Source organism: Danio rerio, chromosome 5, assembly GCF_049306965.1.
Source record: "Danio rerio strain Tuebingen ecotype United States chromosome 5, GRCz12tu, whole genome shotgun sequence".
Lineage (NCBI taxonomy): Eukaryota > Metazoa > Chordata > Actinopteri > Cypriniformes > Danionidae > Danio > Danio rerio.
The window spans coordinates 72,195,761-72,221,718 of record NC_133180.1 but is presented as its reverse complement, the minus strand read 5'-3'; the positions used below and the strand labels follow the sequence as shown (position 1 = coordinate 72,221,718).

Genomic DNA, 25,958 nt, shown 5'->3' with positions numbered 1-25,958 from the left:
TTTGGGACAAGGGGAGGATGAGTAATTTTAATTTCTGGGTGAACTATCCCGTTTAGGTAAATGAGCATGCACAACATAATGCAAGATTTTTTTTTCTAAATATTTAAATAACTTAAATGTTAGGCCAAAACACGCTAATTATTTTTTTAAATATGCATACATTTCTGGCATAAAAATATATTAATAAACATTTCTATAATAATAATTATGTCGCCTCACAGCAAGAAGGTCGCTGGGTCGCTGGATCGAACCTCGGCTCAGTTGGCGTTTCTGTGTGGAGTTTGCATGTTCCCCCTGCGTGGGTTTTCTCCGGGTGCTCCGGTTTCCTCCACAGTCCAAAGACATGTGGTACAGGTGAATTGGGTAGGCTAAATTGTCCGTAGTGTATGAGTGTGTGTGTGAATGTTTGTGTGGATGTTTCCCAGAGATGGGTTGCGGCTGGAAGGGCATCCGCAGTGTAAAAACTTGCTGGATAAGTTGGCGGTTCATTCCGCTGTGGCGACCCCGGATTAATAAAGGGACTAAGCCAACAAGAAAATGAATGAATATGTATATAAGGGCCTTGTATAGGCTTTTAAATGTAAAATCATTTAAAATCATTTAAACTCACAAACAATGCGTTATCAGGCGATGATAAAAGTGTTATAGCCTACTGGATTACTCACCTCTGGTTTACAATTGCTCTCTCTCCCACACACACACAGAGAGAGAGAGAGAGAGAGAGAGAGAGAGAGAGAGAGAGAGAGAGAGAGAGAGAGAGAGAGAGAGAGAGAGAGAGACACCGGGTCATTGGTAGGTAACGACTAAGTAACGTCACACAACAAATACGTCACTCCTCAAGTCTCTTTAGGGCTGTTTGTGTGAAACTAGAGACCCAGAAGGACTGCGGTGTCAACAGGGTGACTTTGTGTTTGTTTTGTCCTCTTATAGTACACCTCGTTTCGGGAAAATCGTTTTAAAAAGTAAAATCAGTCCGACATGCAGCCCGCGTGCGGTTTATGGGAGAATCACAGGTGAAGAAGCTGTGTGTTTTTCCACTCATATGAACTGGCGGATCCAGGTGAGTCTCCATCAAACGCTATGATATTAATATTTTAGAACTCTGCAGATACTTTCTGAGTATGTTTTTGCACACACGATAGTCAATTTTATTATGTTAAAAATATGTATGTATTTTGCGCAGCAATGTCACGAATAAAATATCGGAGGGTTCACATTTTATTATAGCCTAGGTTGAAAGTTTAACCCACGTTTGGTCGGCTCTCTATATTGTTTTCATTGTTATCCTTTATTATTGCCTTGTATCATATTTAAGTTATTATTTTTAAAAACATAATATAGTTTTTTTTATATATATTGTTAGACGTGATGTATAGAAATAGGCTAATTAGACGTCTTTTTTTCCAAAATAGATTTTTTTAAATGGATTGACGGTCTAAACCTCCTCATGTTGGCTTTCTGTAACATCGTTTGTTTATGATTATCGCATTATTATTGAGAAAGCCGTGGCTGATTTGGCCCCTGGAGGACGGAGAGCTCAGCCATTGTGGAGTTTTCCGTTCTCTAGTAATGTTATGAACATTAGATAAACTGATTTTAGAAAAGACCTTTCAACTTCGTTCATTTCCAGACACATACGTTCTTAAATGTTTAAATGAAAGTGAATCTAAAAATTAAACACTGTAAACAACATGCAAATTTTATACTGGAAACAACAACATACTAATCTATACTAGAAACATGCTAATTTATACTGGAAACATGTTAATAACATACTAATCTATATAGAAACATACTAGTGATGTACTAATTCATGCAATAAGCTATAAGTCTATCTATCTACTCTGTAAAAAATGCCGGGTTCCACACAATTCATTTGTGTTATCCCAACACAAATCGATTAAGTTAACTTAACACTTTTAACAAATTTATAAGGATTGAACATTTAAAAAATTAAGCTGTCCCAAATGAACTATCAAGAATTGTGTTGTTTTAGATCATTTTGATTAAGTAGTTTGAACAAGTAAAACAAATATTTTTGAGTCTATCTATCTATCTATCTATCTATCTATCTATCTATCTATCTATCTATCTATCTATCTATCTATCTGTCTGTCTGTCTGTCTGTCTGTCCATCTATCCATCCACCCATCCTTCCATCCGTCCGTCCGTCCTTCTATCTATCTATCTGTCTGTCCGTCCGTCCGTCCGTCCGTCCGTCCGTCCGTCCGTCCGTCCGTCCGTCCGTCCGTCCGTCCGTCCGTCCGTCCGTCCGTCCGTCTGTCTGTCTGTCTGTCTGTCTGTCTGTCTATCTATCTATCTATCTATCTATCCATCTATCCTGTAAAACCCAACAGTCAACTTTATCAAATGAAATAATTCAGTTAACTGAAAAATGTACTAAAAGTTAATTCTACTCACTTGAAAAGAGTTTTAATCTCTGTGTTGAAGGTAATGAATTAATTAAATATGTCATTACTTAAACTCAAATAAATTAAGTCCACAGTACTCAAATAGATTTGTTTTTTTAACCTAAATGGTTTGTAGCAATCGGTCTCCTCAAACGGTTTGAGTTGCCCTAACTTATTGGGTTTTACTGTGCTCAAAATGCTTTGTTTAATCAAATGGATTAAGTTCACAGTACTCATTAGGATTATATTTTGAACTTAATGGTTTGTTACAGTCAGTTTCCTCAAATGGTTTGAATTACCTTTACTTATTGGGATTTATAGTGTATCTATCTGTCTGTCTGTCTGTCTGTCTCATCATCTATTGTCTTGTCTATCTATCTATCTATCTATCTATCTATCTATCTATCTATCTATCTATCTATCTATCTATCTATCTATCTATCTATCTATCTATCTATCTATCTATCTATCTATCTATCTATCTACCTTTCTATCTATCTATCTATCTATCTATCTATCTATCTATCTATCTATCTATCTATCTATCTATCTATCTATCTATATACCTTTCTATCTATCTTTCTATCTTTCTATCTATCTATCTATCTATCTATCTATCTATCTATCTATCTATCTGTCTGTCTGTCTGTCTGTCTGTCTGTCTGTCTGTCTGTCTGTCTGTCTGTCTGTCTGTCCGTCTGTCCGTCCGTCCGTCCGTCCGTCCGTCCGTCCGTCCGTCCGTCCGTCCTTCCGTCCGTCCGTCCGTCCGTCCGTCTGTCTGTCTATCTATCTATCTATCTATCTATCTATCTATCTATCTAACATGATTCAAAGATGAATGTCCCATTTTGGCTTTCACATTAAATTATTTTACAAAGCTGATTTTACTTTGAAAGCCTATTATATGAGATCGTCTCAGACAACTGCAATGATAGTTATGTTATACATAATTAAATATAATTTTTAAAATTCTAACTTAATTTTAGGATTCATATTTCAGTGTCATTCGGCCTAACAAATACATATTATACTCAGTTTTGTTTTTACTCGTTCAAACTAATTATTTAAAATGAGCTGAGACAACACAATTCTTGAGATTTCATTGGGACAACTTAATTTTTTATGTTGTGCAACATGAATGAATTGTGTGGAACCCTGCATTTTTTTAAAAGTAAAGTCAACATCTGAAGTGGCTCAAAACCATTCATCAAAATTGTCCTAAATCTGCTGAACAGCAACCTTTATTGTTTTAGGACTATTTCGAAAAACATTTTGGATCCATTTGAAATGTTGACTACTGTGTGTCAAAAAGATAGACCTGTTCTGATGCACTATTACGATATATAAAAAGTAAGTGGTCATGCTACATTTGAAGTATAATTTATCTGATTTAAAGCTTCTTGCTTAGAAATATTAGCTTGAAGGGTTGTGGCAAAGCATAAAGGTATAACATGACAAATAAATCATATTTGATTGCTGCACTGTGATCCTGAATAGTTTTTTTTTTATATATATATATTTTTGGTGACAAATGACAATTGTGGTGATTCAGGGACAATTATTTCTGTTTGCAAATAGCGCATGCATGTCTGTGTTTATGCTTTTATGTGTTTTTCCTGTTGTTTACATTTTAAATAGGCTGTTTTAAGAATATGCATATTATGCCAAATGTTTCCCTGTTTGTATTGAACACTGAGCTGTCGGGTGGTTCCATTTTGCTTTTGTACAACCAAATTAATTTGTTTTTATATTTTCTGGCACCAAAATAGAAAGTTAATGTCAAATGTTTTGAAGACTCGGACTTTAATCCTTTTCCTTGTCAATAAGTGCATATGATGTGGTAAAATAAAGGATCAAACTGACTATTTTATGATTGTCTGCAAATAATGTTGCTGGTGCGTCTGTAAAAATGGAAATGTGAATATTTGCAATCACATCTGAATTGTCAGATAGCAGATGATACAGTACCAATCCAAAAACATAAAACACTTTGGTTGAACTCGTCTTTTTCAAGGCAGTACATGTCCATGAAGTCTTCTCTCTGCACCTGCGTTTGCCACGTTTGACCTTATTGGTTTTTTTTTTTTTTGATGCCTTGTGTTCATAACATTTTACAATGCCATGCTGTAAAAAATATTTATCATTCAGTTCATTTCTGGAATTTCTAAACGTGCTTGTAAGTTTTTCTTAGAATTCATAATTTAATTTTTCATATAGTTTTTTATACAGTTGAAATCCTAATTATTACCCCCCACCCCTTGAATTTCTTATTCTTTTTTAAATATTTCCCAAATGGTGTTTAATAGAACAAAGTCATTTTCACAGTATGTCTGATAATATTTTTTCTTTTGGAGAAAGTCTTATTTGTTTTATTTCGGCTAGAATAAAAGCAGTTTTTATTTTTTTTAAATCATTTTAAGGTCAAAATTATTAGCCCTTATAAGCTAGATTTTTTTTGAAAGTCTACAGAACAAACCATCATTATACAATAACTTGCCTAATTACCTTAACCTGCCTAATTAACCTAGTTAAGCCTTTAAATGTACCTTTAAGCTTTAAAGAAGTGTTTTGAAAAATATCTAGTCAAATATTATGTACTGTCGTCATAGCAAGGATAAAATAAATCAGTTATTAGAGATGAGTTATTAAAACTATTATGATTAGAAATGCGCTAAAAACAATCTTCTCTCTGTTAAACAGAAATCAATGAAAGGGGTGTGTAACTGTGTGTTTTTTAAAATATTTTGTTTTATTTGACATTTTTTATAAGATATTTAACAAAAACAGTACAATACCAATAAGAAAAAATATAATAATACAAAATAATTTAATTTACAAATATACATAAATATATATACATGACATATGTAGCATAAACATTAATAAAATATGAAAGTATTCACGTTTTTACAAAGTCAGTATCATGAATATACGAGTTAGAGATGAAAATTTACAAAGGTAAAATGCTAGATTCCCAAGAGTCTTACGGAGAGCAGATTTTAAAACATTTCTAAACATAATAGTTTTAATAACTCATCTCTAATAACTGATTTATTTTATCTTAGCCATGATGACAGTACATAATATTTGACTAGATATTTTTCAAGACACTTTTATACAGCTTAAAGTAACATTTAAAGGCTTAACTGGGTTAATTAGGTTAACTAGGCAGGTTAGGGTAATTAGGCAAGTCATTGTATAATGATGGTTTGTTCTGTAGACCAGTGGTTCTCAAACTTTTTTTCATCAAGTACCACCTCAGAAAAAAATTGTCGCCAAGTACCACCATAATGAGCAGAATTGAATTACAGAGTAGCGTAGTAAGCCCATTGAAGCAGCTACAGTTCTGCACAGTTCAAAAACAAGGCAGATTAATTCCTATTATTAAGAATATTTATTATTGTCAGCCACTTTAAACATAAATAGTCTGAACGTTAACACTGTACTGTGCTTATATGTAAAAAAAAAACAAACTAAAAGATTCAACATTTAAATTAAAATGTGTAAAAGGTAAAAAGAAAAGAGCTTTACTTAAATGAAAAGTATTAACATTCATTCATTTTTCCACACACATATTCACACACACACTCATACACTACAGACAATTTAGCTTACCCAATTCACCTGTACCGCATGTCTTTGGACTGTGGGGGAAACCGGAGCACCCGGAGGAAACCCACGCGAAGGCAGGGAGAACATGCAAACTCCACACAGAAACACCAAGTGAGCCAAGGTTTGAACCTGCGACCCAGTGACCTTCTTGCTGTGAGGTGACAGCACTACCTACTGTGCCACTGCCTCGCCCAAATATTAACATATAGTAGCCAATTCATCAATACCTGAAAATGTTGCCTGGACCTTAGAAGTATGGCAATATGTCATATAATGAATATTATTATATGTCACATTCATATAGAAATCATTTTTGATAAATTTTGAAACATATGTAGCATGTACATATTACATGAGGTACACGTACCACAATTTGAGAACCACTGCTGTAGACCAGCGATAATGATAATAAATGTAATAAAGGGGATAATAATTTTGACCCTAAAATAGATTTTAAAAAATTAAAAACTGCTTTTATTCTAACCAAAATAAAATAAAAAAATCTTTCTCAAGAAGAAAAAATATTATCAGACATACTGTGAAAATGTCCTTGCTCTGTTAAACATCATTTGTGAAATATTTAAAAAAGAATAAAAATTCAAAGGGGGGGCTAATAATTCTGACTTCAACTGTATATAATATAAAAAATATATCAGAATTTGAGCTATTCACTGGCTTTTAGCGACCAATCATTTTAGTCTCCATAGAAAAAAATCTAAATATAGCATTTTTTTTTTATTTGAATCTCCCGGGAAAGCAAATCAGTGTCGATTATAATTGACTTTGTGTATTTACTATATTGATTATGAAAAGGAAAGTCCGCTAATGCCATCATGGCCATTATTTATGAAATCAGATAAGAATCATCTTGTCGTGGCCAAGAATTAGTTAAACAAACTGCACCCATAATGACCTTTCAGCTGAAGTGATGAGTGAAGGTGTTTACACATGCTAAGTTGTTTTTGCGTGTCTAGCTTGCTGTTTAAAGTAGAAACAAACTCTACAGGTGGAGCTTAACGTGTGGACGCCTTAATGATTTTGTGTTTGTCATGCAGGACACAATGAGAGATGCAGAGCAGGTGCTGACTCTGGTGTGGCTCCTCTGCGGGATCCCACACAGCATGTGTACGTGACTCCATCATTCAGTTAATCAATGCAGAAAGCTGAAATTGTGTACTCTGATTTTTTTATGGTTTTGATGAAAGTTTTTTAAGTGAAGTTTGTTTATAAGCTCATTTCGAGAGGATCACATGCTTATGATTAAACATGGCTGGTCTTGCTTTAGCTATGTATGATCCACCAAGCAGACGATTTCTAACCCACTATAAAGAGCCAGGGTTTCTCACTACAGTCATCTTCGATTTGAAGAATCCCCCCTTCCACACCTACTTCTCCACCTTTCCCTTCATAGGGCGGCACGGCGGCCCAGGGGTTAGCACTGTTGCTTAACAGCAAGAACATCACCGGTTCTAGTCCTTTGTCAGGCCGGCTGTCGTTTCTGTGCGTAGTTTGCATGTTCTTCCCGTGCTCGTGTGGGTTTTTCCCCGGGTCCTCCAGTTTCCAAGATGATAAAAGGCCGTTTTAGCTACATGTTTAAAATTAGGCTTCAGGGAGTCCAGGAAAACACCAAGATTACGCTCCTGCGGATTGGTGATAAGACAGACCCATCAAACATTAACGGAAATTCACTACACCTCTTGATGTTAGAAGGAGTGTAACTAATAAAATCTCTGTTTTTGAACTATACAGTTTAAGATAATTATAATCCACTTCACTTCCTAATCTGCAATTGCCTCTCTGAATGTCACACTAACTGTACCCCAAAAAAATAAAAATAAAAAAATACTAATACTACTAATACTTTCCTTCTTAGACTTCACAGACCTGAAACTTGCCTATAGCACTTATTCATTGTTGCTCTTAGTTGTGTAAATTGCTTCCTTGTCCTCATTTGTAAGTCGCTTTGGATAAAAGCGTCTGCTAAATGAATAAATGTAAATGTTATTTTGCATCCCAGCTTTAATTTCAGATAAGCATGCGTTAAGCGATGACATTGATGCTGATGACTTGGGAGAAGTGCTCATATGGATTTGCGTGTCATCGGCATAACAATGATCTCTAATTTCAAATTTTTGCTGGCAACATATACTGTAAATACTAAAGAGAAGTGGACCAAGTACTGACCCTTGGGGGACACCATGGCATAAAGGAACAGTACGCGATCTGTGACCCCCCCACCCCCATAGATAAACCGTGACATCCAGAAAGATAGAATTTAAACCAATTTAGCACAATCCTATCCACACCAACCCAGTTATAAAGTCTGTGCAAAAGTATGCTATGAGAAACTATCAAAAGCTGCGGTTAAGTCTAAAAGCACTAAAATACCAAAAGCCCCTGAATCAGCAATCATATAAATCCAATACTTTACCTCCTCAAGGCTATTTAACAAGGATTTTTTTTTAAAAGCAGGTACAAATTCATGTCTTCAGCATATAACTATCAAATGGAATTCCAAATTTGTTAAATCTCACGGTTGATCTGCTCCTTCAAAATGTCATCTGATCAGTGCCGTTGTTGAGATTCAAATGCAAACATCTCAATGAAATCCACATAATTGGGTGAATTTTCTTAAAATAAACATGAAGCCATCTTTCCTCAATATTATTAGCTCAATTGGTTTTCAAATTAAGCTTAATAATTGCACTAGTTTGCTTAAAAAAATAAGTGAAATTTAAATCTTTGTTATATTAGCAAAATATTCTCAATATTTTGTAATAAATCCAGAATTAAAATTTTTTAAAGAAAATATGCACATTATTTTTAATGACCACATCAATTTTTTAATGAAAATTACAAGCCTCAAGATTAATTTTTTACAGAGTAGAGAGAAAAAAAAGCTGTGGCCCTAATATAGAGCCCTGAGGTACACCATACCTTACAGAGGCAGCATTGTTCAGATTTCTGTGCTAGAAATGTATGCAAACAAGAGCATATTTAAAAATATTAGTAGTATTTTAAGACCAGGGATGGGCAAACTTGATCCTCGAGGGCCGGTGTCCCTGCAGAGTTTTGTTCCAACTCTAGTCAAACACACCTGAACAAACTAATCAGTGTCTTCAAGATCACTTGAACTCTATAGGGAGGTCTGTTTGAATAGGGTTGGAGCTAAACTGTGCAGGACACCAGCCCTTCAGGGCCGAGATTGCCCACCCCTGTTTTAGACATAACATTTAAGTTGTTTGAAACATTTATCAATATATGATCATAAATATAAAAAATCCATCACAGATATTGAAGAATAAGATTTCCTGCATGTTTTATTCCAGATTAAATTGCGATAGGGTCAACAAACACAGCCCACTTCAGATTTCTCGATATCATCACATGATGCTTCTAAATACTTAAATGTGTGGAAAATCTGCACCAATATTGCATTATATTCTAGGGCTGTGCAATTAATCGATAATCCGGTTTTGTTTTCGATTTTGGCTTCTAACTAATTAATCAAGATAAACGATTATTGCATCATATACCGCCCCCTTTCAAGTTGTACAGATTTATCACTCTGCAAAGATCAGTTCCACGTGAAAATGACTACAAGCATGTACTGTAATATAACTTTTGCAGCACGGGATGCGCATCATTTATTGATGTACATTCCAATCATGCATATTTTTAAAAGCACGAAAGAGTGCATGCTGCTCAGAGACAAGCAGAGCACACACACACATCTAACGGCATCTTAATGTGAGCGCTTTAATGGTCAAATACATGCACATTTGTGTCAGAGCGCGGTGTTTAGTGATTATTCATATTAACCCTCATTTGTGAGAAACCAAAAAAAGAGAAACCATATCAGAGCCGCACTATTCTTAAAGTGACAGCACGCAATATTCCTGCTGTCGCCTGTTTATAATCAAACAACAAAAGGAGAAAATCCCTCACTGCTCTTGACTGAAGGACTGCTGTAGCTAAAGTTTTTTCTTACAGTGAAGATGAGTTTAAACAACAGATTTAATAACTCATTTCTAATAACTGATTTCTTTTCTCTTTGCAATGATGAAAGCACATAATATTTTACTAGATATTTTTCAAGACACTAGTGTTCAGCTTAAAGTGACATTTAAAGGCTTAATTAGTGTAATTAGGCAGGTCATTGTATAACAGTAGTTTCGGTAACTTTAGAATAACTATCTGTTATAACTAGTTAATAGACCATTAATAAACTGCTAGTTAACAATTTATAAATGACTTGTTAAATAAAAGTTAAAGGTTTGTTAATTATTTATAACTGTGCCTTATAGATGGCTAATGGATAACTTACAAGCTGTTAGTTAACAAGTTGTAAATGACTTCTTAACTGTATTTTAATGATTTATAACTATACCTAATAAATTAGTAATAGATCATGAACAAGCGATTAGTAAATAACTTAATAAAGACTTGTTAAGTATCAGTTAATAGTGTATATATGTTATTGGGACGTTATTCTAAAGTTGCAGCTATTTTTCATTTATTAACTGTTAGTAAATGAGGAATAGTTGCAACTTTAGAATAACAACCCAATAACATGCTTAAGCTAATAACTAACGCTTAACTAATATATTTACTCACACTTTACAGATAAGTTGTTCATCTTTGTTAACCACCTACTAATACAAGTGAAACTTTGTAGAACAGCAAATGGATGGAACAAGTTCAAGCTACAGAAATTTGATGTGATAATTAAAATATAAAATGTTTGTATCTTAACCTTGTTCCACTTATAGGTTTTTCTGTGTGCTGTGTTTTCCCAAAGAAACTCCACAGATGAAATGTTAAACGTTGTGTTTAATGTATTGAAACACACATACTGAACCATCACATGGTCTATTACTAATTTTACTGATCTATTACTAATTTATTAGGTATAGTTATAAATCATTAAAATACAGTTAAGAAGTCATTTACAACTTGTTAACTAACAGCTTGTAAGTTATCCATTAGCCATCTATAAGGCACAGTTATAAATAATTAACACACTTTTATTTAACAAGTCATTGATAACTTGTTACCTAACAGTTTATTAATGGTCTAATAACTAGTTATAACTGATAGTTATTCTAAAGTGTTACCGTAGTGTCTTCTGCAGACAATCAAAAATATATATTTCTTAAAGGACCTAATGTTATTGAGCTATTAAAAAAGATTTCAAAATATTTAAAACTGCTTTTATTCTAGCCGAAATAAAACAAAACAGCTTTTCCCCTGAAGAACAAATATTGCAGGAAATACTGTTAAAAAATCCTCTGTTAAACATCATTTGGGAAATATTTATATATATATATATATATATATATATATATATATATATATATATATATATATATATATATATATATATATATATATATATATATAAATTCACAGAAGAGCGAATAATTTTGACTTCCTCTGATAATCACTCTGAATAATCGTGATTATGATTTTTCTCATAATCGAGCAGCCCTATTATATTCTGCATAATACCGATATCATATCTTGCTTTTCAATGACAATATCTGTCCAGGTCATTCTCCACCAGGGAGGCCTAGACTAACAAGATGCCGATCGCCTGAGAAAGAGACTTTCAGTTGCTGGTGGGAGACTGGATCAAGCGGTGGACTGCCAACCAGATACCAGCTCTATTACAGAAAAGAGAAGTGAGTGCAGACTAAATCTCCATTCATCACTCTACCTGCTAACTATGTAGCTTACAAAGAAAATATCTAAGAATTGGGCTTATCTTGTGGATTTGTTCATGTGAATATTATTACATTCTAAAGCAGGGGTGTCCAAACTCGGTCCAGGACGGCCGGTGTCCTGCAGATTTTAGCTCCAACCCTAATCAAACACACCTGAACAGGCTAATCAAGCTCTTACTATATACTAGAAACTTCCTGGCAGGTGTGTTGAAGCAAGTTGGAGCTAAACTCTCCAGGACACTGGCCCTCCAGGACTGAGTTTGGACGTCCCTGCTCTATATCATTGCTTTGGGAGCTATATTTAACAAAGTCGGCATTTCGTTTCATAGTTATGCTGATAACACTTGTACCTGCTTTAAGTAAATGCAGCAAGAAAAGTCCTTAGCTGCGTCCCAAATGGCACACTATACACTATGCACTCATGCACTATGTACTTATGCACTTACACACTCAACAGGATAGTATATGTATGTAGTGTCGTCCCAAATGGCACACTAATGTGTTTTTACTAAGCGGAAATTCAAACCGTTTCCCTGATGACGTTTGACTGTTGCCAAATCAGTGAAATAAACAACAGAATTATCAAATAACACCTGCCGTGAGTATTGCCACATTCACCATCGAGAGGCGCTATAATCACTCTCGTAGGAGAGTTTTGCTTTCACCATCCAAAATAAATAAAGTTATTTAACATGTGCGTCTGAAAGCTCCGCCCCTTCCGCTACGTAAGCAAACCTGCGGTCGTTGAGTGCGTGAAGTATCTATCATTACACACTTCATTTTAGCGGCTGAATGAGTGCATCATCCGGGTAATTAAAGTGCACTTATTATTTTTAGAGTTTTCAGTGTGAACGCACTACTTACACTATTTATACTACAAAATGGCGTAGAATAGTGCATAAGTATGCGATTTAGGACGCAGCTCTTGTCAAATTGCCTCAAGGATGTGAAGTATTATATTAATACAAATTGTATAATGTTAATGGATAATCTGTTCCAGCTCTTTGGAAGTCTTTGAATGCCCGGATTACCACAAGGCTGGAATCAATTCCTGTCATTTTGAGAAGCGCCACACTGCTATTTGGATCATATACAACATTACCGTGGTGGCCTCTAATGCACTAGGAAAAGCCTATTCAGAGCCTGTGGAAGTTGATGTTATGGATATCGGTGAGTTCATTTATTGTGTTTATCAATATTAACATGCCTCTAAATATGAACTGTTATTATTATTATGACTTTATTATTGGCGCATCAGGGTGGCTCAGTGGTTAGCACTGTCACCTAACAGCAAGGAGGCCGCTGGTTCGAGTCCTGGCTGGGCCAGTTGGCATTTCTGTGTGGAGTTTGCATGTTCTCCCCAGGTTGGCGTGGGTTTCCTTCGGGTGCTCCAGTTTCCCCTACAGTCCTAAGACATGCGCTGTAGGGGAATTGAATAAACTGGCTGTAGTGTTTGAGAGTGTGTGAATGAGTGTGTATGGGTGTTTTCCAGTACTGGGTTGCGGCTAGAAGAGCATCCGCTGTGTAAAGCATATGTTGGAATAGTTGGCGGTTCATTCCACTGTGACAACCTCTAAAATAGAGACTAATGGCATGTTTTCTCTGACTGGTACAGTACGGGTCGGTACGGGTCAGCTTTATCAGGCTTGCTTTTCCACTACTGAGGAAACCTTTTTGGTGGGTATGGTGTATTACAAAAAGTTTTGACATCATTCGTGCTCGAATAAATGTCTACAGTAAAGCCGTACAGATCGTTTACATATCATATGAGAAGTACTTCTCACAAAACGGATGTTTTATACACAAATACTTGTGTATAAATGTTTATTACTAACTTTTCTATGAACTTAATTTGATTATAACTGCAAATCAATGATGAAATAGCGAAAATAGCGAAAAAGCCTAATGTAACGTCTGCAATTGTTTAAAATAAATAAATAAATGCAACATATATGAACACATCCGGACCCTTACAGTCTCCGATATGATACCAATTACAGAAAAACTGCACACAGCAGACATTTAGTCCTTATTTGGGTTCAAAAACACACGTAATATAGCCCACAGTCAGTGCAAACCTCTCATTTGTGTCTGCAATGTTCACAAGAACATGTACAGGTAGCCTCTGTTAGAGAGTAATTCCGTCATTCCGAGTTTATAATAGTCGAAAAGGCGATGATAAACATGGCAGTTTGTTCGTGATTGCTGAAACAATTTGCTCCTATGATTTTAAAAAGGGAGAGTGCGGGGCTCATTGGTTAGCACTGTTGCCGCCTAGGCCAGTTGGCAGTTCTGTGTGGAGTTTGCATTTTCTCCCCTTGTTGTCGTGGGTTCTTCCGGGTGCTCCTTTTTCCCCCCAAAGTCCAAAGACATGCGCTATAGGTGAATAGAATAAAATAAATTGTTTGTTGTGTGTGTGAATGAGTGTGTATGGGTGTTTCCCAGTACTGGGTTGCGACTGCAAGGGCATACGCTGTGGAAAACATATTCCGGAATAGTTGACAGTTCATTCCCCTGCGGCAACACCTTGATAAATAAGGAACTAAGTCGAAGCAAAATGAATGAATAAAGGGGGAGTTCACCTGAAAATAAAGATTTCCTCACACTAACTGAAGTTTATTTAGAAACTAATTTCGAGAGGATCACGTGCTTAGGATTGCTTGCAGCTGGACCCGCATTATTCAATTTATGATTAACCAATCAGATGATTCCTAAGGCACTATAAATACCCCAAGTTCCGTATGACAACCATCTTCGTTTTGAAGAATCCCCCCTTCCACCCCTACTTCTCCTCCTTTCCTAGATGGGTGGCACGGTGGCCCAGTGGTTCGCACTGTTCCTTTAGAGCAAGAACGTCACTGGTTCTAGTCCTTACCAAGCCAGCCAACATTTCTGTGTGGAGTTTACACGTTCTTCCCATACTCATGTTGGTTTCCCCCGGGTTCTCTGGTTTCCTCCTACCCTCAAAAAACATGCAACCTAAGTAAATTGACTAATCCAAATCGGCACCATAGACATGCTCCTAGTAAGTGGTTCTCTCTTAAGAGCAATCACTATCTGTTCATTAGCTACTACAGCAGGGGAGTTCTCGAGATCTACCTGAGCTCAAACTCCCCTCTCGCCTTGCAAACGGGAGAGAGCCCCGGGCTCGAGGATCTTGTGAGCTCAGGGCTCTCTCCCGGGACAGCATGCCAAACAAGCTTTATAAACAATCATCAGCTAAGTGTGAACGCTTGAAAGTGGTTCTAAACGTTTATTTCTTTCTTCTGTTGAACACTACAGTGCAGCCTCATCCTCCAGAGAGCGTGAATGTGAGTTTGATGCAGAGCCAGAACAGTCAGTATGTGCTGGTGAAGTGGCTGCCTCCGCATGATGTCGACACGCGCTCCGGATGGGTAACCATCAAATATGAAGTTCGCTCAAAGATCCTGAACAGCAGAGACGAGGAGGACAGCAGTTGGGAGGTAAGATTCAAGTAGTTTTGAGAAATGCATGGTTCTCATGATTAGCGTTATTATTATTTTATTTATTCGTTCATTTTCTTTTCGGCTTAGTGCCTTCATATGTTTTATGCAGCGGATGGCCTTCCAGCTGCAACCCATCTCTGGGAAACATCCATGCACACTCATACACTACGGACAATTTAGCCTACCCAATTCACCTATAGCACATGCCTTTGGACTGTGGGGTAAACCGGAGCACCTGGAGCAAACCCACAGGAATGCAGGGAGAACATGCAAACTCCACACAGAAACGCCAACTGACCCAGCTGAGGCTCGAACCAGCAACCTTCTTGCTGTGCTACATACTGCGCCTCTCCGTCACCCCATTATTAATTTTTCTTTCCTAAATTGAAATTTTCAAAAGCTAAGCTTGATTGGAAGCAGTGTTGGATGTAATTAGTTAGAAAGTAACTAGTTCATTCAATCATTCATTCATTATTTTCCTTCGGCTTAGTCCCTTACTTATCAGGGGATTCCACAGAGGAATGAACCGCCAACTATTCCAGCATGTGTTTTACGCAGCGGAAGCCCTTCCGGCCACAATTTGGTGAAACACCCATACACTCTCACATTCACACACACTCATACACAACGGCCAATTTAGTTCATCCAGTTCACCTATAAAACATGTCTTTGGACTGTGGGGGAAACCGGAGCACCTGGAGGAAACCCAAGCGAACACGGGGAGAACATGCAAACTCCACACAGAAACACCAACCTGCCCAGTTGGGACTCAAACCAGCGACCTTCTTGCTGTGAGGTGACAGTGCTAACCACTGAGCCACAATAGTAACTACTTACTAATTAATTTTATTTTGCCAAAAAAGTAAAGTAAGGGAAGCAAAGTAACACAGTGGCAGATTCAAAACAAGACTAATGTTCTATGTTATTGAGGGAGAGATGGTCAATTATGGGTGGCGCTTTCCCCCTCTGATGACAAAGAGAGAATCTCAATCAAAGTGTTTCTGCAGATTTTATTAGGTGTGATTATATAAAAAAAGAATTGATTAATTTTTACCATTATATTCAAATTGTGGTTGTGTGTGGTCATATGGCCACACAACGGTGTTTAAACCCCTTAATAAAGTGATTCTTGCATGTTAGGTCCTCTTTAATGACAATTAAGTCTCTTAAAATGCCTTCTAATTTTGATTCATTCATTCAATCATTTATTAATCTGGGTTCACCACAGCGGAATGAACCGCCAACTTATCCAGCACGTTTTACGCAGCGGATGCCTTTCCAGTTGCAACCCATCTCTGGGAAACATCCATACACACTGTTAGATTTTGCTGTATTTGGCTTAACCGTTATTGGGTGGCTCGCCAATGTATTAGATTACTCTAATACATAAAATAAGTAAGCTGACCAAAGTTCTTACGGAGAGAAGACTTTATTGAAGACAATCAATAGTGCAGTTCCTCAGCAGTGATGTTAACCCGTCGGTTTTCAAGTAACTTAACTCAAAGTACTGTCTGTGAGACAGTACTTTATACTAGCATCAAACAAACCATTCTGTTTACGAGGCTCAGCAGGACCCTCTTCAGATGTTTCAGCTGTTGTTTCGCTAATACCCATTGAGATTGTTAAAGGGTCATTTAGTTCACACATATCAGTTAGTGGGGGTTGAGGCACAGGTCAACCCATCATATCACATCAGAGTTTAATCAATGTAAATGCAACTGAACTAAAATGTACATAATCTTTCAACACTCACTCACACACTAAAGACAATGTAGCCTACCCAATTCACCTGTATCACATGTCTTTGGACTGTGGGGGAAACCTGAGCACCCAGAGGAAACCCACGCGAAAGCAGGGAGAACATGCAAACTCCACACAGAATCGAGCCAGCAACCTTCTTGCTGTGGGGCAACAGCACTACCTACTGTGCCACTGCGTTGCCTAATTTTGATTAGTGTTTTAAATTATTTTTTTTCAAATAGCAGTTTCAAGTAGTTGTGTAATAAGCAGGGTAAAGTATATCCAGGTGGTTGTTTTCGCCAAATAAACAGGGTGCTTGTGGGGTCTTAAAAAGTCTTACATTTCAAAAACTACTTTATTTTAGGCCTTAAAAAGTTCTAAATTAATTGAAATATTGGGTTTTATGTCTTAAATCATTTAAAATGGGTCTTAATTTTTCTGTCTATGTAAATCTACCCAATCAGTACACATTTAATACCCATTCAATCACCAACAATCAGTCTCAATAAAACTTTTAACAAAAAACAATGTGGTTTAATTATCTTCCTTACAAAAAACATTTGTTTACAAGTTTTCCATATATATTCAACTATAATCATTTAAATTAAAAGAAACTTTATATTGGAAAAAACGTGTGCATATTAGAAATAAATCAATCAGATTTTCCTTTTCAAAAATCTTTTCCATTGACCCAACCAGGCCATTAGAAAAAAAAATCCTTTCCATTTAGTCCTATACATCTGGGCAGCACGGTGGCTCAGTGGTCAGCACTGTGGCCTCACAGCAAAAAGGTCACTGGCCGTAAATTGGCCGTAGTGTATGTGTGTCAGTGAGTGCATGGATGTTTCCCAGTACTGGGTTGCAGCTGGAAGGGCATCCACTGCATAAAACATATGCTGGAATAGCTGGTGGTTCATTCCGTTGTGGCGACCCCTAATAAATAAGAGATCAAGCCGAAGGGAAATGAATTAATGAATGACATTTCATTCATACTGGTCTTATAAAAGTCTTTAATTTGACTTGATAAAGCTGATAAGCCTGTTGGGGTTTATTCTGCGATAACAACCGCCTCGATGTGCTTTATCCCAAACCTGTTGTCTGTATGAGAGAATATTTTTGCATTTTAAAACTGACTGAGACGCATTTTTGTTCGATTCTTGTGGCTGTAGTCATATAGTGCTGGAAAACAGTTGGAGTTTAGCATCTACAGTCCTCACCCGGGAACAAACTATGTGGTAGACGTGCGCTGCAAACTTGACCAAGGACTCTGGAGCGACTGGAGCCCCTCAGTTTTCATCCAGATCCCAGACAGTAAGATGATACCAGCACCAGCAACTCTACCTTTATCTCTATCATCACACTGACAGCCTTTGAGCTACTTAACTCAACATTTGTAGCATAACACAGAAAAGAATCAATTAAAGAGGTCGTAAATAGGCATTCATTCAATTTTCTTTTCGGCTTAGTCCCTTTATTAATTTGGGGTCCCCACAATGGAATAAACCGCCAACTTATCCAGCATATGTTTTAAGCAGTGGATGCCCTTCCAGCTGCAACCTATCTCTGGAAAACATCCATACACACTTATTCACACTTATACATCACAGACAATTTAGCTTACTCAATTCACCTGTACCGCATGTGTTTGGACTGTGGGGCAAACCGAAGCACCAGGAGGAAACTCACACGAACACGGGGAACACATGCAAACTCCACACAGAAATGCCAACTGACCCAGCTGAGGCTAGAACCGGCGACCTTCTTGCTGTGAGGCGACAGCACTACCCACTGCGCCACTACGTCGTAACTAGGAATTGTCAGTTATTTATTATCCTGTTTAAAGGGTTGTACAGTAACTTGATGACCTCCTAGGTTCTTTACAAAGCCCGTAGGTGTTTTTTTTAGATGCTTTTAGAAAAGAACCAATTAAAGGGGTAAAAAATGTTGGGTTCCACACAAGTCCTCCAGTTTGTCCCAACACAAATGGATTACCTTAACTGCATTGTTTTTACGAATTTAAGTGGATTGAATATAAAACAATTAAGTTAAAGAAAAGAATAAAAAAATTAAAAATAATTAAGTAAAAAAAAAACTAACGAATTCTCATTTTAAATAATTGGTTTGAACAAGCAGCTAAAGTAAGTTTCTTGAGTGAACAGTCAGTAAGCCTTTGTGTTTCTTATATTGCAGATATGACTGTCATGCAGAATACAGTTGTGATCTGTGCCGTCACACTAACTGTTGTCATTTTCATGCTGACGGCAGGAGTAATGACCTTTAAGAAGACACAGTAAGCATGACATCCTACCACATCACAACCGCAAAAGAGTTTAAACTGATTACTGTAAATACCAAGACATTTTCTCCAAAACTTCCTTCATAATCCACCATTTTGTACATGTATTATAAAAAGCGCTAGTTCGCCCTAAAATGAAAATTTGGTTATTAACTACTCACCCTCAAGTCATTCCAATCCTTTTAGACCTTTTAGTTCATCTTCAGAACCATGTTGTCACGATATTGGAATTGGGTACCAATCAGTACTGAGATATTAAAAACGTCCATTTTCCACTAACATTTGAGCACTGTTGATCACGTTCCTAAACATCACTGATTTGCCATGGTAGCGATTGGTAACGAATTCCAGTATCGTGACAACACTACTGCAGAATACAAATTAAAATATTTTTGATGAAATCCTGGAGCTCTCTCATCCTCGATTAACAGCAATAAGATATTCAAAGTGCAGAAAAGGAAACAAAACACGGTCAAAACATGACTTTAGTTGTTCAACTGTAAGTATAAAAAGGTCCAATAACACTTTTGTGTGCCAAAAAAAGGTAAAAATGACTTCTCTTTTTTTCTTTGCCTTTCTCTTGTCTTCTGCAACCTTACTATTGACATTGCATACGGTTGACATTGGCTAACAAAGTTGTTGTTTTTTGTGCACGATAGTGTTCTTTGAGCTTTGTGTGGTTACAAGAAATGTTTTTGGTTGCCTTTCTATGCAGGATAAGAGATTTCTAAAATTTCTTAATTTGTGTTCTGAAGATGTACAATTGTCTCAGGAGATTGAAACAACAAAAGAATGAGTAATTAATAACAGAATTGAAGCATTCAGATGGAAAACCCTCTAAGCAAAACCTGATTTTTTTTTTAAATTAGCATTTTTCTCAGGCTTCTGTGTGCAGGTTCAGTAATTACATTTTTTATTTGTATTTTTAAAATAGGGGATTTTTATTGCCTTTAAAGGTAAATAACTGAACATAATAATATGTTTCTGAGAAAAACACTTAGACGGCACTTAGAAGATTTTGCATCTGAAAAAAGTTCTTCAAATATTTCATTTGTAATTTCTGGGTGAAAAATCTTGTATGCTTTTAATGCATAACACAAACTAAACAAAAAATTCGCAAGACTTCAAATCCATGCGTCTCTGCAGGTCAATGTATTTATAATTACAAAAAGAACTGCATTAAATAGCTGCAGTATATAAATCTCTGGAAGCCATTTGATGGGCCAAGTCAAAAAAGTGCAGCTCTAAGATTAAAACAAAGTGCGTAGAAACATGAAGATAATTGAATGTTTCCATATTCTTTTCTAGGGTGAAGCATTTTCTGCTGCCACCAGTTCCAGAACCAAAGATCAGCGGCTTAAATACTCAGCTCCTAAAGGTACAGCAGACTCCATCTTTTGTGCATTTTCAGCTTGTTTAAGTGGCCCCAATATGCTTTTTTGAATATCATCTTTCATGCATTGGATAATGTGGATGTTTGTGCATGAAAAAAGGAACTGATTCTGCAGCGCTGAAACATTTGGTCAGGAATTTCTGTTTCATTTCTGCAACCGGTCAATGTAAAAAGTATTGTATTTATGAAATGATGGTACGTGCATACACATGACAATAATGTTGGTTCCACACATCTCCCTTATGTTGGTCCAACACAAACCGATTAACTTAGTTAAGTTAACTTAATAGTTTTTACAAATTTAAGTGGTTTGTACTAGGGCTGCTCGATTATGGGAAAAATCATAATCACGATTACTTTGGTCATCATTGTAATCACGATTATTCAAAACGATTATCAGAGGAAGTCAAAATTATTCGCCCTTCTGTGAATTTATATATATATATATATATATATATATATATATATATATATATATACATATATATATATATATACATACATTCCCAAACGATGTTTAACAGAGACATTTTTCACAGTATATCCTTCAATATTTGTTCTTCAGGAGAAAGGCTTATTTGTTTCATTTCGGCTAGAATAAAAGCAGGTTTAAATATTTTTTTATAGATTTTAATCGCTCTTTATTATTAGCCCCTTTAAGAAATATATATTTTTAATTGTCTGCTAAAGAAAATACTGTTATACAATGACTTGCCTAATTACACTAATTCAGCCTTTAAATGTCACTTTAAGCTGAACACTAGTGTCTTGAAAAATATCTAGTAAAATATTATGTGCTGTCATCATAGCAAAGAGAAAAGAAATCAGTTATTAGAAATGAGTTATTAAATCTGTTGTTTAAACTCATCTTCACTGTAAGAAAAAACTTTAGCTACAGCAGTCCTTCAGTCAAGAGCAGTGAGGGATTTTCTCCTTTTGTTGTTTGATTATAAACAGGCGGCAGCAGGAATATTGCGTGCTGTCACTTTAAGAATAGTGCGGCTCTGATATGGTTTCTCTTTTTTACATGTCTTTTGATTCTCAACTTGTTTGCTTATTACACAAATGAGGGTTAATATGAATAATCACTAAACACCGCGCTCTGACACTAATGTGCATGTATTTGACCATTAAAGCGCTCGCATTAAGATGCCGTTAGATGTGTGTGATCTGCTCGTCTCCTAGCCTGTCCAAGGCTAACACTCCATTCACACGGGGTGTCAGCTTCAACACTTCCAATACGCTTTGAATGGGTGATGTCAGGCGTTGCCGAACTGCATTGTGGATGCGTCGGCGCCACTTCAAAGGCGTTGCTCGCTGCAAAAGTTGGGACTTGCTCAACTTTTCAAGTGCTGATGGAAGCGTCAGCCAATCAGATTGCTGTATGCAAATACACCAGCTCAGACTGTGGCCTATTGCTGACTTATTTATTTGGCTGACGCTGCTATGACGATCGCGTCAGCCCCAACTTCAGACGTGCCCTCTGTCAAGCGTTAACGCTGAAGCCCTGTGTGAATGGGGCATGAGTGCGGCGCGCGCACACAATAGCATGTGCTCTTTCACGCTTTTAAAAATATGATTGATCCGCATCCCGTGCTGCAAACTTTACATTACAGTACATGCTTTTAGTTATTTTCATGTGGAACTGAGCTTTGCAGAACAACAAATGTGTACAACTGGAAAGTGGGCGGTATATGATGCAATAATCGTTTATAATCGTTTAATAATCGTTTAGCCAAAATCAAAAATGGATTTTCGATTAATTGCACAGCCTTAGTTTGTACATAAACAATTAGCTTGTGCCTTTAGAATTGTGTTTTTCAACTCATTTTAAATAAGTTGTTTAAACAAGCAGCACTAATTATTTTTTATGATATCGCCATTCGATCTGATAATGTAGCACAAACAAAACAAAACAAAATTGAAGAGGGAAGGAAGCTTCCTGTCAGATATGGTAATGGGCATTTCGTTTGTGACACATGCCGTAATTAGCAATAACCAATCACATCACAATCACAGTAAGCAATGACCAATCCAATCAGATTAGGACATCTGACCATTCAGGCTGATTCAGCTGTCCTGAAACAGGGATTCAAATTGTTACATTGTTGCTCTTTGTTCTTGGTGCGGTTCGCTTTCACACTGCAGAGTTTCTAAACGGAGCAAAAGAGCTAAAACAAGTCACGTGTGAGTAAACTTTCCTCACATTGGTCAGTTTCACGGTTTGTTTTGCAGAGTCACGCTCAGCTGTTGGGGGGTTGGTGGTGTTTGACAGGGTGCGCGCGACTTGTTTGAAGAGTGAGGAGAGATGCGGTGGGGAGGGGTGAGAAGGGTGTGCAATGTATTTGAGGACCGGGAGGGAGAGATGCGTGATTACCAGGAGATTATCACTTGTTTGCGGGCATCCGGGAGCCTCTGTTCATTTGCGGGAGACTTCCGAAACCTCCAGATGACTTGGGATGTCTGGAATGACCTCCCACCCTACTCATAATTCTGTCTTTAAATAGCCGTATTACATATCCATAACACACTGTGATAAAGCCGGGCTCAGATCATATCGCTTTCTCACTACAATCGATCCGCTCCAGAGTTTGTTTCAATCGAGCAGAGACCACCTCATTCAGGAGATCTTGGACCGATTGTTCCGAGCGCGATTGCTAGATTCACATATGCCAAACGAACCACGCTAACTGGGCAAACAAGACAAAAGTCTTGGTGTGAAAGCACCCTTAGTTAGCTCACATTGCTAGTTTTGTGGTGAACAATTCACCTGTGCATGTCATTAAGAACAAAACATAGTTTGCTCATGTAATCTAAAACTGAAATCTGAAAATGCACTTCCTGTTTGTTTTCAGTTAAATTCTCAGGTTAGGTCTGTCTGAGGTATTGGGGGTAGCTAACATACTTAGCCACGCCCCTCCAGCTGTCGGTTTTGACAACAAACAGAAATGTTGTGGAGGAGGTGTCTATTAGGTTGTAATGACTCCTCAAACCTTTTTCCTGATCTTTCTGAATGACATGCCTACTTAACTACATCCAATCAGCTTCCAGTAGAAAAACAAGCCACGCCCACTTTTGTTTAATATGATATTCTGTTTCTCTATGAACTAAATCACAATATAATACTGGTTCATGGGGATAATTTTCTCACGTAGAATATTAGCACAGTTTAGTTGTACCTTTGGGTTTTTAGCGAATATTTATAGGGACTGACATTATTAACTGTTCTGAGGTCAGCTTAAAATGGCAAACCTCATGGTTATCAACTAAATGTGCTGTTGTACCCTATAAAAAAGCAATTAGTTGAATAAAATACTGAGTAAACCCCATGCTTTTAAAGCAATTAGTTGAGTTTACTTGAAAAAAAAATGGAGAAAGCTCATTGCCTTACTATTATGAAGTTAATGAACTATGTGCATAATTCTAAAAATTAAGTTGTCGACTCAGCAGTATTAAGTTCAGGTTTACTCACCTTCTAAAGTACAGTCAACTTGTCGCTTTTGACAGTGTCTGTTTTTTATTTATAGAAAAATGATGTAACACTTTAAATTATGAGACAATTCACACCATTTACTACTGGCTTATTACATGCTGATTAATACGATATTAACTGTATTAGCACTTATTTACATTTACATTTAGACATTTAGCAGACGCTTTTATCCAAAGCGACTTACAAATGAGGACAAGGAAGCAACTTACACAACTATAAGAGCAACAATGAATAAGTGCTATAGGCAAGTTTCAGGTGTGTAAAGTCTTAGAAGGAAAGTATTAGTAATGTAAGATTTTTTTTTTTTTTTTTGAGTACAGTTAGCGGTGGAGCCAGAGAGGCAATTGCAGATTAGGAAGGAGAGTGGAGACTAAATAGTTGAGTTTTTAGTCGTTTCTTGAAGACAGCGAGTGACTCTGCTGTTCTGATGCAGTTAGGGAGTTCATTCCACCAACTGGGCAGATTGAATGCGAGAGTTTGGGAAAGTGATTTCTTCCCTCTTTGGGATGGAACCACGAGGCGACGTTCATTCACAGAACGCAAGTTTCTGGATGGCACATAAATCTGCAGAAGTGAGAGCAGATAAGGAGTAAAGCCAGAGGTCGCTTTGTAAGCAAACATCAGAGCTTTGAATTTGATGCGAGCAGCAACTGGCAGCCAGTGCAAACGGATGAGTAGCGGAGTGACATGTGCTCTTTTAGGTTCATTAAAGACCACTCGTGCTGCTGCGTTCTGAAGCAGCTGAGGAGGTTTGATAGAGTTAGCTGGAAGCCCGGCTAGTAGAGAGTTGCAATAATCCAGTCTGGAGAGAACAAGAGCTTGAACAAGGAGTTGAGCTGCATGCTCAGATAGGAAGGGTCGGACCTTTCTGATGTTATAGAGTGCGAATCTGCAAGATCGAGCAGTTCTAGAAATGTGGTCAGAGAAGTTTAGTTGGTCATCAATCGTTACTCCAAGGCTTTTCACACATCCATCTGGATTGAAAAGTTATGGAGTATTATCTTATTTGACATCTCTAATCAATACCTAAACCCAACTTCTACCTAACAAACTATTAATAAGCAGATTATTAGTAGTTTATTGAGCTAAAAGTCTTAGTTAATGGTTTGTTAATAGTGTGAACTGTACATTAAAATAAGTAACCATCTTCAGGTTACCTCATTAATCCATTACCTCAACAAACAACAGTCTTTTTGCCAACTTCACATTACATTTTGCCAATCTGTGCTGAAATTAGAGGTGCTGCCATGTTCATTACATTTTCACCACACTATATATTGACCCCAGAAAAGCTGTAGTCTCAGAAATGCAAAACGTTATGTTTCTTGTCATTTGACAGAGCGGGAGGTCTGAGGAGATCTTCAGTGCTCTGATTACACCAGGATTATATCCGCAAATATCCCAGAGCACGGACCATCAAGTGGAGTATCTGGTGGTGTCCGACTGTGATGAAGAAATGACTGTGGGCAAAGCTCATTTTGAGATCCATAAGGCAGAAATCTGTCTTATAGACGCTACAGAAAGCAGCAAAGGGAACGGCGTTGTCTTTGGAGAGCCCCAAAAGCCACTTCACCTTAACTGCAGTGTAACAGCTCATGACCGAAACACTGGAATGAGCTCCGAATGCAAATGTGAGCACGTCGACATCACGTCTGCCGGACCTACGGGGTATGTTGAGGTCGACAGAGAGCAACCAGACCAGAAGGACTACAGTGTGGTCAGTGATGTTATAAATGACAATATGCTTGTACTACAAGACAGCATCCCTGTACAGGAACACAAAGAGGTCAAATGTAAAAAAAAATATGTCTTGAATTGAA

The 25,958-nt window shown here is 37.1% G+C and overlaps 1 protein-coding gene across 2 annotated transcripts; it reads left to right on the top strand.

Annotated features, from left to right (window-relative positions):
* The first annotated feature begins 876 nt into the window (after window positions 1-876).
* prlrb (prolactin receptor b) lies at window positions 877-25,958 on the top strand. Of its 2 annotated transcripts, XM_005165610.4 has the most exons (9): window positions 877-1,060; window positions 7,079-7,148; window positions 11,575-11,707; window positions 12,750-12,919; window positions 15,032-15,213; window positions 18,126-18,267; window positions 19,147-19,246; window positions 20,561-20,630; window positions 25,478-25,958. In XM_005165610.4, exons 1-9 carry the CDS (start codon window positions 1,043-1,045, stop codon window positions 25,955-25,957), a joined length of 1,365 nt encoding a protein of 454 aa, XP_005165667.1. In that variant the 5' UTR covers window positions 877-1,042; the 3' UTR covers window position 25,958. The 2 variants fall into 2 exon arrangements, with proteins under 2 accessions (XP_005165667.1, NP_001106972.1); NM_001113500.1 differs by lacking the exon at window positions 877-1,060 and having other exon boundaries at window positions 7,073-7,148; window positions 25,478-25,957.

Coding starts and splice junctions, on each gene's coding strand:
- prlrb (XM_005165610.4), top strand. Junction 12,920..15,031: donor AGTTGATGTTATGGATATCG/GTGAGTTCATTT, acceptor TGAACACTACAG/TGCAGCCTCATCCTCCAGAG. Junction 18,268..19,146: donor TTTCATCCAGATCCCAGACA/GTAAGATGATAC, acceptor CTTATATTGCAG/ATATGACTGTCATGCAGAAT.